Source organism: Meleagris gallopavo, chromosome 19 (genome assembly GCF_000146605.3).
Source record: "Meleagris gallopavo isolate NT-WF06-2002-E0010 breed Aviagen turkey brand Nicholas breeding stock chromosome 19, Turkey_5.1, whole genome shotgun sequence".
In the NCBI taxonomy this organism is placed as follows: Eukaryota; Metazoa; Chordata; class Aves; order Galliformes; family Phasianidae; genus Meleagris; species Meleagris gallopavo.
In genome coordinates this window covers 6187177-6205341 of record NC_015029.2, presented here as the reverse complement: position 1 = coordinate 6205341, position 18165 = coordinate 6187177, and the positions used below count along the sequence as shown (strand labels likewise).

Below are 18165 nucleotides of genomic sequence, written 5' to 3'. Positions count from 1 at the left end.
GCAACCTTCAGCTATTTGAGGGAGAAACTAGACAGCTGTTCTGTGAGGACAATAAAAGTGCTTTCAAATGTGATACGTGCTGGTCGGGAGAAGGGATAAGAAGACTGGAATGTCTTACCTAAGAATAAAGGCAGTGAGGGTTACCTGTATCTTTGACAGTAACTCAAAAGGAAGGAGTTTCCTAAGCAATGGGTGTAGGTGGGAGCTCAGCAGGAGACCAAAGTTGGATTTACTGGGGGGAGAAGTGGCTGTCCCCATCCCTGGGGACCCGGTGGGCACAACTGACCTGGCATCTGAGATGGACAGAGAAGGAGCGTTTCACTGCCTACCTAGAAAGGACGCACAGTAGAAGAACTGCTTAGCTGTGTTTTCTTCACTTGGTGTTAAAAATAACTGCTATTACTTTTTAATTTCACTTTAGGGCATTTTCTGAGTATTCATGTGTTTACGAGGAACCCTATGGGTGGGTTAAATGGAAAAAGCTTGGGTAGCAGATTCTAGCTGATCACGTCATAGCATTATCCTCTAAACATAACCTTTGTTTGTAATGGTTTTAAGGATCTTGGTACAATCACTTTGCTTGTCCTATTTGTCCAACTGCTGGTAGAAAAAAATTTAAAGCAGCTATTAGAAGTTTCACTGGTTGAAGTTAACTTGGTTTTCATTTGTTTCCAGTTGCTGCCGTGCTGTTATTTGTGTTCCTAATGGTGCTTCCTTTTTGCTATATAGATTTTTACCTAACAAAATCTCAGCACTGTTTTTGTAGTGCCAGTGGTATTATTCATGAGTATGTGTGTGTCATTTTAAAAAGAAGAGGTTCAGTAACATAGCACACATCTCTAATTGGACACGTTCTTCATTGTTTTAGCTTTATTTTCTATGGTTCTTCTCTTTGTGTGGGTAACACAGGTCATAAAACACTGGGCAAGGAAGGTTTTGTTAACATCAGCTCTCTTTTTTTTCTGTGACTTTTATTTTGTTCTTACAAATTTTATTTCGGCAAATAAAGTAATACTTTGGTGTAGAGATCATGACTAAAACAGCAAATTACTCTTTTTTCCATTGCTGTTTGCCTGCACACCTTGAAAGAAATGAAAATTACATTCTATATACGATTACTATGCTCTGTTGTTGCCTGTAGTGGTTTGTTTCCATCCCTCACAAAATATAACTGTGGGATGGTGGTCAGCCTTTTCATTCTCAACCACGTATGTTGAAAAGCCCTCGAAGATGCTGTGGCTCCCGGATAAGTTATTGCAGAGCAAATTGCTGTTTTGTTGACTTGCTCCATGCCTGGGTTTCCCCTCTTGAACTGTATGAATTGCATCTTCTGGCGTGGGAGTGCTGAGAGCAACTCGAGTAATGTTTGCACAAAGCTGGGATAAGAGGAGGCATTAAGTACAAGGCTGGTGCTTGCATGTAGGGTGGGAGCCTGGATTGTCTTTATTGTCACTTTTTTAAGCCAGCTGATTTGTTTTAAGTCTCAGAGTCCAGGAGTGACGTGTTGTGAAGAATGAATGACTGTATCATTCCTACGTGTGGGACCTAATGGGAAGCTCTTCACTATCCACTGTCATATTCATTCTGAGAAATGCATGCTGATGTATTGTTCTCTATCCTTTGTGTTCTTGCCTTAAGGTGTTCGTTTCAGTGATGCAAGACAAAGCGCAGGCACGTGAAATAATTACACAGCAAGCTTGGCTGGAGCCTGTCAGTCTGTGTCAAGCTCCCCAAATGCCTTCAATCTCATAATTGCTGAGCTCTTTTGCTGATTGTTACATTTAATGTTTGGTGTTAAAATCAAACGTGCTGTAGAAGTAGCATAGAATACCTTACTGTTTGCATGTAATTTAAGTCAAAATTTTATAGCTCTGTCCAAAGTAGTGCTGTGAAACTTAGCTTCCCTCAAGCCAAAAGCAAGCTTTTCTACTTGCCTTTTACATGCAGATGCTTCTGTTTCATTTTGGCTTTGGGATTTTGACAGTTTCTCAGCAAAGATGATGCTTTTGCTCATGACACATTTGTGCCTTGTAGACAGGTCTTGTAAAAAGAGCTTTTTGTGGAGGACTGAAAGATAAATCCAACTTAGATCTAATTTTGGGACTCACTGGCTACATAGCAGACGCATAATTTGAGGAGTCATGATCATAGCTAACAGTACTTTACCATTGTTATAAATAATATCTAAGTTTGAGCATTCATTGCTTTTTAACTTTTCTATGATTCAGTCTTAAAATTAAGTTTAAAAAAAGAAAAGGAAAGAAATTATTATTAGGCTTGTTGGGCAAATGTTGCTGAGCTGTGTTGTTGGCAAGTAATCTATCAAGTTGCAAATTTAGGAAATAATTCCCAGATGATTGTCATTAATCTGATGTTTCGGGTTCTGAGCACCTGTCTGGGAGTGATGTTCCTCATCAAAGCGTGCTTCTGAAGAAGGCACAGCAGCTTTCAGAGATGGCTGTGTGGTCTGAGCTTTTGACTCACATTTCAAAGGTGATCCTGCCCAGCCTTCTGAAAGCAGGAATGGGAGTCAGTGCTTCCTGCGTGCTTTGGTGGGTGAACCTCAGCAGTGAAGTCTTCTCTCAAACACAAAACCTACACAGATAGTTGACTTTGCTTTCAAACCCTAAAGAAGTATTTCGTTTCCATCTCCAGAATGTGAAGGATGGGATACTGGGAAAACTTCTGTTCTGGTTTGAGCTTAGAGCCTCTTGAGAGCTGCCATGGAGCACTGATGCAGTGTGACGTGGGGATGGAAAAGTGGTCCTTGAGTGCCTTGTGATACCGTGAAATATATATGCACACACATTTAAACTGAAGTTAATGTTTTAGGGTTTTTTTAAGCCCTTGAAAAGAGCAGAATAAGTGCTGTTTTGTTTGCCCTTGTTTCCTGACTTTATTTTGTGCTTATGAGCTGCAGTTCCCAAAGAAACTAATGGGACGGGTTGCAGGAGGCAGAGCAGCAAACCTTGGAGCAGTGCAGCTGAGGATGTAATGTAACCACAGTCCACTTGTTTTCAGCCCACCTTTCTTCTTCAGCTTTCCCATCCCCATGGTTCCTTTTCAGAGGTGCTGTGTGATGTTTCTCATTGTGCATTTTGCCAAGCAGTTACGCAGTGCCATCAGTGCCTTGTATACTTTTGTCTCTTAAAAAAAATAATCCATGGAGTGCCATTAAGGATGTCTGATTTATTGTAATTGCATTTCATTTGTATTTGGAATTTGCAGAAAACTTCATGAATGTAAGTGAAGAATAGTTAAATGATGAAACAGAAGTCAAACACAGAAATACATGTCAGTGCACTGAATAGTGAATGCAAATGGAGAATGAATGAAGAGGGATTTTGAGATATCTGCCAGTTCACTGATGTTCAGAAACATCACTGCTTCTGCAGGACATTGGCTTCAACTGGTTGACTCTCAGTAGCTTCGTGTCAGCTAATTAATCATGTAATTTGCTGTCATGTTACTAGGTGAACCTGTATTGTGCTAGCAGCATGAATTTGAGATAATAGTTTCCAAATGATTGAAGTATCTGTAACAGCTCTGGTCCTCATCACTGGCTTCAGCTTTTGCCCCTTCGATAAAAGCTAACTCTTAATGAAAGTTCTGCCTGCTCATAAAGTTTCCAAGTCTCTGTATTGGTAGAACTGATTCCTGTTCACTTCTTTATATAGCACATTTCTAATTAAAACACCCTGGTAATATATTGGTATATGTTACTCATGCCTTTAGGATCAAACTGTTGTAATTTCTGCTCTGTGATGAACCAACTGGTTCTTAACTGGGTTTGCTTTCTGTTCGTGCTCTTTTAGATTCTTTCCTAAAAAATAGAGCTCTCTGCTCCATGGGTTTGAATGGAGATTTTATAACTACAAGGTCTGTAAGTTGGAGAGTGCAACTGTAATGAGAGCAGCCATGGACAAAAAAAAAAGGAAAATATAAATTGTGTTTAAAACAAAGAAAACAAAAGTAACCTTGCTTTAAAATACGTTATCATGTATCTCCATATTTAACAGTTTGTCTGTGTGCTGGAAGTGTCTTTAGTCAGTGTAAAAATTCTAATTAAATCTTCTGGTAGAGATTCGCGGCTGACCCTCTCTTCACTGGAGCATCTTATTAGAATAATAAACCACTCCCCGCTGGGAGACACTGCCGCTGACAGACAGGCGAGACACTTTGGCTGCTGATTAGAAAAGGTTGATCGGGCTCATATTGTCTTCAGAGCCTGCAGGAAACCCTTTATTGGCCCTGCTGCAGCAGCACTGCGAGGAGCAGCGTGGCTGGGGCCGGCTGGCTTTGCTCCCCCGCTTGCATTGCAGTGGGCAGCCCGTTAGTATGGGCTGGTGGTACTCAGGGGCTGTGCTTTTGTTCATCAGTGCCTGCTTGCTGTTAAAAACTATGTAGCAACTTGGAGTTTCTTTCCTGTGGGTAATCAACTTGACATTCCTTAATAAAACTTAGTTTTTGTAGTTTTGAGCTCTGTATTCTTTAATACGCGCTCAGAAAGGAGAATGAATCTAGCAGCAAAGCCAGGCAGATTTAGTACTACTGTATTTTTCGAAGGAGATTGTCATTCCTTGTTTGTTTTTCTTAGGATGTTTTCTCTATTACTATACTTAAAATTGTGTTGTGTGGTTTCTTTCTTTTTTTAAATAATACAATTTCTAATAATAGCACCTCATTTGCTAGCCCAGAACACAGTGGTTCCAAAGGAGGTATTTTCCTTCAGATACGTCCAGCGTGAGCACTGATGTATGTTTGCTTTTTCTGGAAGCTGTGCAGGTAAGGCAGAGGGATGCAGAAGCCTTGTTTCCCACAGCACAGCCTTGGCTCCAGGCTCAGCTGAGCCTCATCCCTGCCTTGCCTGTTGAGCACAGCAGTGGAGCACAGGCAAACCATGGGCTCCAGCATTAAGAAAGCTGCCGTGACTGTCAGGCCGTTCTGATCTCTGTGATTGCATGCTGATCTCTGTGTGGGAGGGGAAATAACTTCACATGAGGAGGAACCTGATGACAGGAGTGGGAAGGTAGCCAAAAAGGCGTAGTGTGATTGTGGAGAGTTGTTCTGCTGCGGTGTCTGGGCTGGATTTGGTGAGCCAGGGGTTACTGCTTCTGTAATCCATTCCCTTTAGCAGCCTCTGTTGTTTACTTCTGCCAGTGGTGGTGGAATTAAGGGGAATTTCCTTTTCCTGAGTACTTAAGGGAATTAGTTCCCCTCCTTGCTGACTTTCAGTGAGCCCTGTAAAAATCCTAACCTAAGGAAACCTGCTTGGTTAAAAGGTCATTGGAGTAAAGGCGATGAAAGATGTGGGTTTTAGAAAGCAGGATTCTGAAGGGCTTCTCTCCACCAACTGTCTGTATGGGAGACTCCTGAACGTATAAATACCTAATTGCAATTACTATATGCAGTTTCCACGAGAAGGGTGGAAAGATGCCCTTGAAGGAGTCGTGTGATAAACCTCAGAGTTTTAAGAGAGATTTTCCATTTCTGTATTAGTGCAGAAGGATTGAAATACTTGGTCACAGCCTAATCTCAAAGAGAAAAATCAGCATTAATCAAGAAAACTTAGAAAATAGGTGATCATAAGCCTTGCAAGAGATACTTAGTAAAAGTTTGTATAACAAATAGATTGCATTGGGTTGCACAAGTCATTGTTTGGTACAATATTTCATACCTTTTTTATCACCCTCCCCCCCTCCAAAAAATGGAGGCCTGTTTATGAGCCACCAGGCTTTATTTTAAACTCATCTTGTGTTTAAGGACTTCTCATGTTTAACTTGACATTTGAAAACCTGGTTTTCCATGCTTGAACCTCCCGCCTGCCTTTCTCCTTTTGTTGCCTTGCTATTTTTTAATTGTTATTATTATTTATTTGAATAAGTGTAAACAGATATGTACACAGGTGTATGTACAGGGTGTGTGTGTGCAAACAAATGTGTGTCTTTTCTTGATTCTTTGCTTCCTATACTCCCGTTGAGTACTCCAAAATCCTGTCCTATGGGAATAGTGTAATTCTGAAGTAGAATTGAGCAGTGCTATAATATGTCACTGTGGGGACAATGAAGTTGCAGAAGCCAGATTGTTAATGCCTTCGTGTCTGTGATCTTGTTTTGCTTTGCTTTTTCTCTTGACTAATATGCTCCTTCAGGCATTCCGAGTATCCTTAGATGTTAGCACAATGACGAGCTGTAGAAATCTGCTTCCCCAGTACAGCTGGAGTCCAGCAGGGGTTCTAAGGCTAGAATAAGACTCTTTCATAAAAGTTGAGTGTCCTCACACCAGTAGCTTCCAGGAAGTCACAAAATGTTGGACAAGGTAGAACAGGTAACCGTGCAGTGCACCTACAGGTGCTCAGTGTAGCGCAGCTCTGACACACGTGCTCGTGCCTGCATCGGGTGCTGACATGGCAGAGACATAAAGTTAATCTCTTCGTAGCCAAAACTGAAGGAAACATATGGTAAGGATGAGAAAATCTACTGAAACAGACTTTCAGAGTACTGAGCCGTTCTGAATTTAGAGAAAGTTTTAAGACTGCAGAGTTCTGCCTGCATGCCATCAGAATCTCATTTAAGTAGGGGATACTTTGAGGCAGAAGACATCAGGGCTTTGGTAACTAAACCAGTACAAACAAAAGCTGTCCTGAGGAGTGCTCTGCTCTGCTTTCCTGCTCTGGTACTGTTAGATGTTCCTCAGAGGATTATATCCTTAATGCTCCCTGCTTCCCACCCTCTGCAATTTTGTAGCCTTCGTTAAATTCAGAGATTGACACGTGTCATCTTAGTGACCCTTGAGATCTTCCAGCAGTGCTGTCAATGTGATCAAGTACAGTGCATAGGAAGGTCTAATTGTGCAAAACATACTGTGTTTTCCATCCATCAATGAGCTCAGAAGTAAAATCTCACTAGTTGTGATAGGTATAGAATACATAATAGGTATCACACATTATCTGTTGCTTTTCATAAAAGCAGGTAAGTACTGTCATTTCCCCTCTGTTGAGGGAGATACGAAGCACTAAGAGAGAAACTGAGAAGATTGTGCTGTCGAAATAATTCTTCAATAGCAGAGCTGAAAATAATGTATTATAAAATACTAACTTTAGAAGAAATGACAGCATGGAATAATGTGTAGCATCAGATCCCATCATGTAGTCAGCCCTAACAGTGGCAGCCCTCCCGTATGCAAGGAGCCCCTTTTATTTGTTTTAGGAGCTTGGCAAGGCAGGTGAGCCAAAAACCAGCTCAGCCCATTGTTGTTTTTAGAAGCAGGGCTAATCTGATACAGGAGAGGGTGGGCATTGCCTGTCTCTGAAGCCCCTTGGGTTGAGGTGTGTGTAGTTTGTGCAGCTTTCTGTGAAGGCCAGCTGGATCTCTTGGCCCAAGTTAATCCCAAAGACTTCTGGCATGGCTTTGCTGTATGGAAACTTGTGTGTGCATGTGCAAATTTCTGTTAGTTAATGGGCGGTACACAAATTGCTTGACAACTTATGAGAACCATCTTTGTGGATAAACGTTCGTGTAATAGTTCTGATTCTCATCCAGGCCCTGGAAAATTACTGCTGTTAGCGTTTAGTGCTGGTTGTGAAGCAGCATCGACTTTCTCAAACAAGAAGAAATAAACAGTGCTTATGTGCTGTGAGCCATAGCTTCTGGAATTGTTATTACTGATGTTAGGGAGGGCTGTTTTTCCTCTTGAGGTACATATAAAGGAGTTAATGATGTTTTTCATAAAGCACACGGTCTAGTAACAAGCCCAGACAAGATTCTGGTGATGACTGTAAAGCAGATGCATGCTTATTTTGTTAACCAGCCTTCACACATTGCAATATCTGTGTTCAACTCTTGATTACTACTGTGCATTTAAGGCATTTTGAAGAACATTCTACAGAAGTACCAGGAAAGCTATTTCAACCATATGGTGAAATGTCTATGAGAATTTGACTGCAAGGTCTCTGTTTGTGATTTGAGGTTTTCCTTATTAAAGTCGCACTATTTAAAATGATGTGCTGGAATTTGATGCTGTTAACAGATGTCTTTTTGCTCTTCAAAACCAAATGAAACAATGCTCTGACAAAACGTGTATTTTCAGAGCATATTAAAGAGGTGTTCTTATCTAACTTAAACATGTGGTTGTCCAGAGGCTCGTTCAGGGCAGGTCTGCATTTTGTAAATATTCAGCATGAGAACTTGCCTGGATTTGTAGCATCACTGTCACTTCTTACCTTTGAGGAAATTCCTTATGTGCTTACACCTCTTCCCTTAGCAGATTCGCAGTGGCACTGAATAATGCAGAATTGTTGAGTGAACAAGACAGCACAAATAAGATATTTTGCAGTAAAACAATGTTTTATTGTTGTAATAGAATGACACCGATGTACAGCATTCCTGCCCTGGGAGCTTTGGTCCCCACGGGAATTGTGCAGGCGCGGGGCTGGATCATGAAACTGGTTTACCTTTAAAGCATTTCTTACTTTTTGAAGCCAGATCGGTTCTTTGGTTCGGTTCTCCTAACGCAGCACGGTTGAGGGGGCCGGGATGTGTCAGTGCCTCATGTCACTATTGGTGCTGGAGACTGGAAATTGTTGAATCACAGCCTCAGGTTTTGAAACGCTTCTGTGAGTCCAACCCTTAAACACTGTCTTAGTTTCAACACAACTGTCCAAACTACTCAGTGTTCATTTCTAAGTGCTGTACTGGTTTGGCCTTTCCTGAGTGAGTAGTGCAGATGGTTAAGGGTTGGATGCAGCTCTCCATGCACATGCTTTTGAAGCAGACCGCCCTGTGTTTATGTGTAAACACTTTTAGACTATTTGGGCACATGTGTGACTTAATCTTTTGCATCCACTCAGTATTGAAACGTCATTCTTTGTGACCAGAATAAGATTCCTAGCACAGATGAAACCAGTTAGCTGAAAATCTAACTTGCTGAGACCAGTGATGAGCTTCCTTCTCTCAGCTTTGGAGCTGAATCTCTGTGCTTTCAGATGCATGCTGTCTCATTTCCCCATACTGAAGCATGAATTGTTGTCCAGGATATCTTAGCAAATTTGCTCTTTCCAATCCACACCTCCTGGCTCGCTGCATCCCCCTCTTGTGGAGTCATCTCCCGAGATGCTGCCATGGCAGCACCCCTGTGCCAGCCACATGTTGCCACCCCAAGGCTGAAGAACCATAACTCCAACTTCAGGTTTGCCTCTTCTGCCCTCAGTATACTTCACAGTAGAAGTTTCTTAGTTGAGTAAAGTAATGCTTTTCCTTTACAACCTGTCATGAATAAAGATTTCACAGCAGGAATTGGAGGCATTAAAGGAGAAGCAGAAGAGAGAGTTTGTGTGCAGATGATGAAAGAACAGAGGGGAGCATGGTGAGCTGCAGTGAGGAGCCTGGCTGGAGTCCTCACCAACAGAAACTTTGTGTTTGGATGAGAGAAGAGAGAAGAAACCACTAAAGCAGTTCGTTCACAGGATGAGAGGCCGGTGGTGCAGCTGTAAGACAAGGTTGCCTGGCAAGGGAGATTTTAGCTGGGGGTGAAGGTGGTCAAAACAGGCAAATGCCTGCAGTGCTGGTGTCAGGAAACACGGGCATTTTTAGAATTTCTAGATGGAAGAGCAAGAGCCTGAAATAGCAACAGATCAACTGTGGAATTTGGGGGAAGAGGCAGAAATTTCCAGGTTGGTCTATAGATATCAAGGGTTGTGACAGCTGCCTAATGAGATGTCTTCAGGCATGATGTTGCTTTCTCAGCGTGAGAGTTGTTGAATTCCTTTTCATGCTCTTCATTGCCTACCCAAGCAGGAAGTGTCATTTCACAAAAGCTGACAGAGGTCACTGTTTTAATAACTATTGTTAATTGATGTTTCTCAAAAGCCTTTTATCAACTTGAATTTGCTACCTGTGGAGTCTAGCTCAGCAGGTGGCTGAATTAAATTTTTTCTTAACCACTTTAATTCTGTGGTTAATAAATCACGCTAGAACAGTATGTTTTAAAATATAATATCCAATCAATTTGTCTGAAAGCCATTTATTTATAATAAGAAATTATTAGCTCTGATTTCAGCGGTAACAAAAAACCCTCCCTGAAAGTTTTGGGAGCACTTACGAGCACATACTGGATGGAATGTGTGGAGAGTTTCCCCTTTTGCTGTCCAGAGTACCTCGAATCACAGACTGAACAGAATCAGGAGCTGCTCCTCATCCCATACAGTGTTTTCCACTCAGCGATTCAGGAATGGTGAAGCTCCATTGCATTGCAGACATCTGTCCGGCTCTCTCTGAAATCATTTAGCAAAATGTTCTTCTTTTGAAAGATCTCCTCCAAAACTGGTTACAAACTCCTATATTTCTAATTTTTAAACAGTAATCTTGAGTGGAAAAAATGAACAGCATGGAAGTGAAATACTGTGTAGGATGAATGCTATTTAAATCTTGTCTAAGCTGCTAAACATCACACTAATGTTGGATCACTGGATCTGATCCAGTAAAAATTGAAAGAAAAAAAAAAAAGAAAAAAGAAAAAAAAAAGACAGATATAGAGAGGTCACATCAGAGAGCCAAGCCATCTGTCCAGTATGGAATTAAAGGCATTTTATAATGAATTAGTTTTTCATATTATGGCGGGCCTAGGTGTGAATCAGAGAGCGTCTGCCTGCGAAGATAGTTCCTGAATTATTTTTATGTTGTCAACCTGATGTGTTAGCGTGCAGCATCTCATCTGGCTTGCATAGCTAATTAGTCCATTATAACCAGTATTTTATAATCGGCTTCAAAAGTTTTTTTTGTTGGTTCCAGACATTATTCTTGTAATATGGACCAAAGGATTTGCATATGAGCCTACTGCCAAGTTTTCAAAGAATGTCTCTGTTGCTTTATTCTAGCATTGTTTTATCGTACACGTTCATAACAAAGAAAGCTTTCATTTGGAGAATAACATTCAGAATTTGTTCCAGTCGTTGCTGGTGTTCTTGGAGTAGATTGTTTCATTTGACCTCTGCAGTATTAATACAGCATGTTTATACAAAAAAGTACCCTACTGCATTAAAATGGAAATAACGATTTATAGCGTTGGCAGCCTTGGAGGATCTCTGATGTCAGCTCTCATCTTACTGGACAGGGTTCAGCTGCACATTCAGTTGCATACCACTGATTGGTACTATTTATCATTTTTAAAATAAAGATTTTCTGTTCAAAAGTAATTTTAAAACCTCCGTCAAAAACATGAATCTGTGTCATGAGGGGGAGAAGGATGAGGAAAATGGGATGGAGAAGTTGCAGCAAACCTGCTATTAAAGCTTCTTGATAAATCTTTCCTCTGACTAGTAAAATGACATTAGCAAAATTGGTGTAGTGTTTGCTAGGATGTAGTGATGGGGAAATCCTTTGTTGTTTACTGGTCAGAACCCATCTGGGGTAGGATGCAGTTATGGTGAGGTTTCTTGAAGCTCTTTTTGGTAGAGAGCCACTAACTGGGAGCCTTAAAATGATCAGGTGTTCATGTATTGGTTTGAGTTTTTTCTGTCATATAGGAATAAGAAAGGTTAAGTTCCATCTGTAAAGAGTTTAAATACTGTGCTGTGCCTGCATGTGGGGACTGCTGGGTATGGTGTTTTGCAGTCTGTCTTCAGGCCTGTTGGAGCATCCTGTGCCTCTCTGGACACTCTTTTCAACTCTTTGTAGGTGGAAGCCTGGCTGTTTCAGGGCGAGAGGGGAATTTACTGCCGTATGATTTTCACCTTGTATGTAATTCTGAGAGCTCACTGTATTTTTTTTCATAAGCTGAAGATATGTCTAACATTTCAGCAAATCTGTTTCCACGTGCTTTTCCCTGCTCTGTTACTACTTGTGTCTGTAAATGCTCATTCCAACCAGCATCTTTTGTAAGTAGGAGAGAACTGAGACGTGCTGAGTTTGTTGGAAGTGCTCGTAGCAGAAGTAAAATTAAACTTTTCTTCTTAAGTGCTACACTTTTCTGAGAGTCTGTAAAAAGCTCTGTAACATAAATAGGAGCCATCATGTTTTTGAGCTGTAACTTGCTGGATAGAGATGTGTAAATTGTGATTGCTCTTATTTTGGCACTAAATTAATGCATTTCAGTTCTGCAAAAGAAGTTCCAGACAGCAGCTTTTTTCCTACGACCTTCTTTGCAGACAGCCTCGGGAATGCACTGTACCTCATCTTCATTGTGTGCTCTTCAGTTTGCTCTACAGTTGTCACCAGTTATACTTCTACACTGCCGTGCTGCTTCTCGCTTATCGCACTGATCACAGAGTCAGGTTGGAAAAGACCTTCAAGATCATCAAGTCCAACCTCAACCTATACTTAGCAGGAGGTTTTACCTGACATCCTCTCTGAAGGGCATAGCCCTAGCAGAGCATTGTATGTCGTTTTGTATTTTGAGTCAGACTAACTCAGTAATTAGATGTGAATCTTTGAAGAACCCTTCTGGTCTGATGCGTCCTCAGGAAACGCTGATGTCTGCTTTTAAATAAAGGCAAAAGGCTTCTGGGTTTCCTCTGGATTCTCTTGATTGAGAAAGGAAGAAAAAAGGCCACCTGTGGGCATGGACCCCATAGCTGTGCCTTGCCAAAGTGACGTGGATTTCTTTTGGTTATTTTTTGTTGGGTTGGTTTTCTTGGGTTGGTCTTCTTGAGCGTTACAAAACCAGTTCTAAACGCCAATATCTTAGTAACCAGCTTCTGGTAGAGCTTCACCCTGAGTTAACGTGAACAGCAGTCTTCAGGAGATTTCTATTTTATATCAACTTTTGACCTAATTGCATAGCTTTACGTGTGGGTTTACTCTAGGGCAGGACTGTTGACGAGCCCAGAGCTCCCTGTTCTGCCTGACACCAGCCTTTTCTGGGAGAAAAGCAAGGATCTTTCTCCTGTTCGAATGGCACGTGATGGTGGTTGGCTTTGAGCATAGCTTGAAGGCATGCAGTCAAGGCGAGTTTTGCATTTAAAAATGATTGGGTCTAAGAGAGAGTTGAAGAATTAATCACCTCCAACCAACCTGGATCTTTTCAAAGGATAAATGTACGTGGCCACTGGGGTTTTTCAGAGAGATACAAGCAGATAAAATGCCAAAGTCCACACTGTTGTTTCTGTGATGTAAAATTACTTGAGTTTTTCTTCCTTAATGCATGTAGGCTTTGTCTTTTGTTTTACGATGTGCAACTTTGCGTTTTATTTGTTTTTAAATTATCATCCCAAACTCAGAAAATTTAAGATCTGCAATAATTTGCATTAAAATGTCCAAAGCTGTGAGGTAGTTCCTAGCCATATACTAATGGAGAAATACGGAATTGCTTTTCAGCAGCATCTCAGTCAGACATCTCCATTCACACACAAGAGATTTGGGATTCAGTAGTGTTTAAAATTAGGCGTGTACTGTTGATCTTTGATGTGTAGATTACTCATCCTGAAGCACTCATATGTCTCCTCCTTCACCATGCTAAGAAAGATCTTAGTTTGTGGATATTCTTTCTGGCTGCTTATTAGCAAACAGGCTGTTAATGAGCCACTCAAATGAATGGGGAAACTTTTCTGCTCAACTGGAAGTCAGATTAAGGTTTTAACGCAGCTTTCCAGGGTGGGAGAGGTTTTGCTGGGTTTTACCATTCTGTGAGTGCTGTGAGTAAGCAGCACAGTTAGTTGATCTGGGTGTCCTGCAATTCTGATGGGCAAAACATCCCTGGGGAGGTTGCCTGATAAATCGTGTCCTGTGTTTTGTTTCAAACATTTGCAGACTTTCATGTTACCTAATAAAGGATATCTGGCTCAATTTAAAAATGCTTTGCAAAAATGCTTTTCTCTTAAACAAAAACCCATATTTGCTTGTATCCTAACTACTGCTTGTTGAAAATGCAGTGTGTTTTGCTATTTCAGTATCTGTTTTGAAGTAATTAGTATGTGCAACATCCACCTGGGTGTAGCTGATAGTTTGCCTGTATTCAAGGTCAGTCCGTTCCTTTTTATTCTCATACTTTTATTCTGTACATATTCGCTATCTTGTATGTATCAAAGATAATTAAAGTAATTCAAGGAAATCCTCTGGACATTAAAAATAAGTAATAATCTGCAAGTTTGTGACAAGGAGGTGTGTGTAACTGTTGTGTTGTTTGGCAGATACGTCGATGATGTGATCAATCGCATTGACAGGATGTTTCCTGAGATGTCTATCCAACTCTCCCGGCCCAATGGGACCTCTGCAATGCTGCTGGTGAGTTGGGTCGTTTTGTCCTTTCAGATGGATTTCTTAAGGGACTTAATTGCTATTTCTAAAAGGCAGGTTATTAGAGATTATTTTTTTCCCAGAAACATGCTGCTCTTCGTTTGACCCAGCAGTGTAAGATCTCTTTTGCTTTTAGGCAAATAGATGATAAAAAGAATTTCACCTTTAAATGCTTTTTGTTGTTAAATAAGATTGTTGAAATATGAACGTGAGGTCAGATGCTGTGTTTTTCAGCAATCTTGGCAATGAGTGTATCTCAGTCATGACAATGAAGAAGAAAAAGAAGTAGGGGTAGGAAGAGAGAAATTGTATTGGTTTCCTTTGTCTAAATTTGTTCAAATTACTCTTGGTCCAATGAATTTCTGTTTTATGATGAAGTCAAGAATTTGCCTTTGAAGTAAATGAGCAGTAAAGGCCGGATTATAGATAAACAAGTCCAATACATTTGACTTATTTCTGCCTGACCAAGCAAGATTTCATTCCAGAAGAGCCTATTGTTCACAGCAATTCTCACAGGCAGCTTAGAGAAAGAGACGAGTCTGTGAAGTTTTGACTCCAGGACAGCAGCACAGAAATCGGGTCTGCTGAACTCTTACAGCATGGCACTTGGAAGCTGATTCTCCTGCAGCCGAGTAAAAGACTGAAGTCGCATCTTTTGACAGCTTTTAAATGAAAGTGGAAAATTCTATATCCGAGTGAAAATTTGGGACCAAATCAGGCTTTTTCATCTCAGATTGTTCGTGGCACATCCTCACATAGGCTGCTACGAAAGGCTTGTGTGAGTACAGTTGTTGTTTCCAAGCAAATGGTAAAAGAAATCTAAAAATCAGATATTTTGTCAAAACAGCTTTCTTGAATCAAGAATTTGTTTTTTTTAGTATTTGTTAAACTGAATACTCTGTTATTTTTAGATTTTGCCTGTATTTTTCAAAAATACTATAAAAATCTCACTAATAAGCGTAGCTGTGATTACATTCCATTTTAATTTATCAATTCTTTAGCATCTTAATATTAACTTTCTTTGAGTAGCCCAAAATTTGCCAGGGATTAACTGAGTCAGAGGTTAAAAATATACAGCTGGCTTACACTGGCATTAAATTGTTCAATCTGCAATTGTTGGATTCACCAAGTGGAACAACATATTCCATAAAGGAATTGAATTCATCAGTGCAGTCTTAAGAAGCTCTAAGTCGTAGAAGCTTTTGCATTTGCTGTTCAGCTGACTTTATGTTTAACTGTTTCACCGTAGAAAAGAAAAAGTCTCATTTTACTTCCTTGCTTGGAAACATTTCCATTCTCTTAGAGTCCCACTCTGCACCCAGAAATTGCCTTCCGATTCTGATGGCTTTTTGAGGTCAGAAAACGTGTGATACTTTTCAAGAATTGTGCACAACTGGGAAATTTTGTGAGTTATCTTGGATAAAGCTGGTTGGGAGCAAGGTGCACTGGAAAAATGGTAACTGTAAAAGAAGCCTCATTTGCATTTAGTAATAATAAATAACGTTGGTCTCTAAATCAAGGACATTATTCTTGCTACAAGACAACAGCAGTGCACTGAACCAATGGATTGCATATCTTCCTTGGATCAGAGATCAAAACCACTGTTTTTAAAGTATTTTTGCATGTGATTTTGTGATGGGTTTATCATTTTTTCTTTTAGGCAGGTTTTCCCTCTTTCCCATCTGTCTCAGTTGGTGTTGCCAATATGGCACTTTCCATCTGGCCCTGACTGCTGCAGAAGCTTTTGCTGTTTTCAGCCACAAATCATTCAGCGAAAGGTGCTGCAGGATGGGCAGTGTGAAGAGCACCTCCCCCAGAAGAAGGGAGTTTTCTGCAGAACTTGTCATTTCTCACTCTGAACTCATCCCAAGTTAGATGTGGAGCTGCTCTTCCACAGCACTGATTTACCATAATGCCAAGAGATTCAGATAATGCTTGTTTTGTTTAAAAGTATTTCATGGCCACTTACAGTTTGTCCAGAGATAATTAACTAACCGTAATCTGAACCAGTTTCATTTGTGCAGTGTTTGTATCACACCTGCCATTGCTTATGAAGATCTTTACCATTGAGGCATTGTTGTTATGTTAAGATATCTTTAAATCCAGTCCTCTGGTTTGCCAGAAGCACACGCATGCATCATCAAAGGCACTGATAAGCAGGATATATATTTTAAGAATGTGCAAACTATTGGAAGGAGGTGGGGAAGAAGGATCAGGGCGTGCCTGTGAGATTCTTTGCAACTTCAGAATTACTGGAAATGACCTCAAAATCATCTTTGGGAGGAAGAGATCTAATTCAGAAAATTTCAGTCCCAAACTGATTGATGCCCATCTTCACATTCACGTGGAAATGGAGTTATGTCCTTAGCTGTGATGTGGGGCTTTCAGAGCCTGCATGTTTCTGGAGAGGTGATCACAGCTGCGGGAGCTGCAGGTCTGAGTCCCGGGGTTGGTAACCCTGCGTGGTGCTGGGCTCTCAGCACAGTACGGCTCTGCAATAAGCTGAGAACTTTAAGGGGGGGGGGGTTGAAGAAAGTATTCCTGTGAGCACAAATGCTGTACCTTGAAAGGTTTCTGCCTGCTGCTCCTTCGAGAGTACTGCTTCCTCAGACAATAAGGAGATTTTTGTCTTGTGGATTTATACACAGCAATTGTACCTCATTAGTCTGGATTTATGCTGCACAGACCAAACACATAAATAATTGAAGCCTTTCAGAGCTCTGTGAAATCCTCAGCCGACTTTAAAAGCAGTTTACCATTTCAAGGTGCTGTTTAATCCCAATCTTCACTAGTGATTTTTCTATTAATCTTTTAATCGCGCTATGCATAAAAAAGACTAAACATAGAATTATATCAGCTTTAATAACAGTGTTATGCAAAATTAATTTGCAGCAGCAGCAGAGGGAACTGAGGCCTTCTGAAGATTTTTGTGAGATTTTGTTGGTCAACTGCCAGGAACTGTGAAGAGAGAAAACCTCATCTCGTGTTCAGAAAACACAAATTGATTTTTAATTAATGAAAAATACCTGCAGTTTTAACGGTATTAAATAGTTAGTTGTATTCCTAGGTAGTCTACTTATTTCTAATGGTGCAACCATTGTGTGGTTGTTTCACATACCTCGTTTCTGTTACCAGCATTAAGACTTGTTCAGTGTGAAACGTCTAATTCCTGAGTACAGCTCATCCCTCTGATATCAGAAGTATTTTACAACACGGTCAGTATTGGTCCCATCTGAGCTTCTTTAGGGCCGTGCACCTGGGCAGCCCTACGCAAGCACAGCAACTTCTGCTCATCTTCATCCAGGAGCCGCTTGGTCTTCAAGCAGCTTTGCCTCCCCGATGTTTGTAAAGCTATGTGAGGTCACTGCTCTCCAAGTTAGGGACAGCAGGTGAATATTTTTAGAAATAATGAATAGCTTTCTGTATTTGGAGCTGTTTCTGAAGCATAATGCTCTGTGTAACTAACTCTCCACTGAAAAAGTTGTTTCTTTCAAAGCAAAGCTCATTTCAGAAATTGCCATTTCTTGTTTTCATGTTATCTTACAAACTTTCTGATGCTGAAGACATTTTATGCATTTATACAGATGCCTCGAATTTTAGTGGATGTCTCCTATAAAAACATGAAGCATTTTTACACAGTTTCTGTTCATTCTCAGTAAAATCAGACACATTTTGCGTTTCAACTTTCAAATCTTGTTCCAAGCATTTTAAACAGTCTGATTGTATGGAAGTGGGCTGTATTAATTGCAAATAGGCTAGGCATCTGTTCACTGAATCTGAGTAACTTCTTATGTCTGAATATTGTTTATCAGTGTTTTTCATAAAATCATGATGATTTTCTCGGGGTAAAATGGATTCTGAAATTATTTTGCCCATTAAAAAGGGCTCTAACTGATTCTTGTTCAAGGCACCTTACTCTTGGAAAGAGTTGAAGAAT

At 40.5% G+C, this 18165-nt stretch overlaps 1 protein-coding gene across 3 annotated transcripts in view; it reads left to right on the top strand.

Moving 5' to 3' along the window:
* The window catches only part of MED27 (mediator complex subunit 27), an 81570-nt gene that overhangs the window by 39900 nt on the left and 23505 nt on the right, over positions 1 to 18165 (top strand). For all 3 annotated transcript variants that reach the window (XM_019621467.2, XM_003211284.4, XM_010720928.2), the window contains exon 4: positions 14123 to 14216. In XM_019621467.2, the coding sequence (XP_019477012.1) occupies positions 14123 to 14216 (94 nt within the window). The remainder of the gene's footprint in view (positions 1 to 14122; positions 14217 to 18165) is intronic.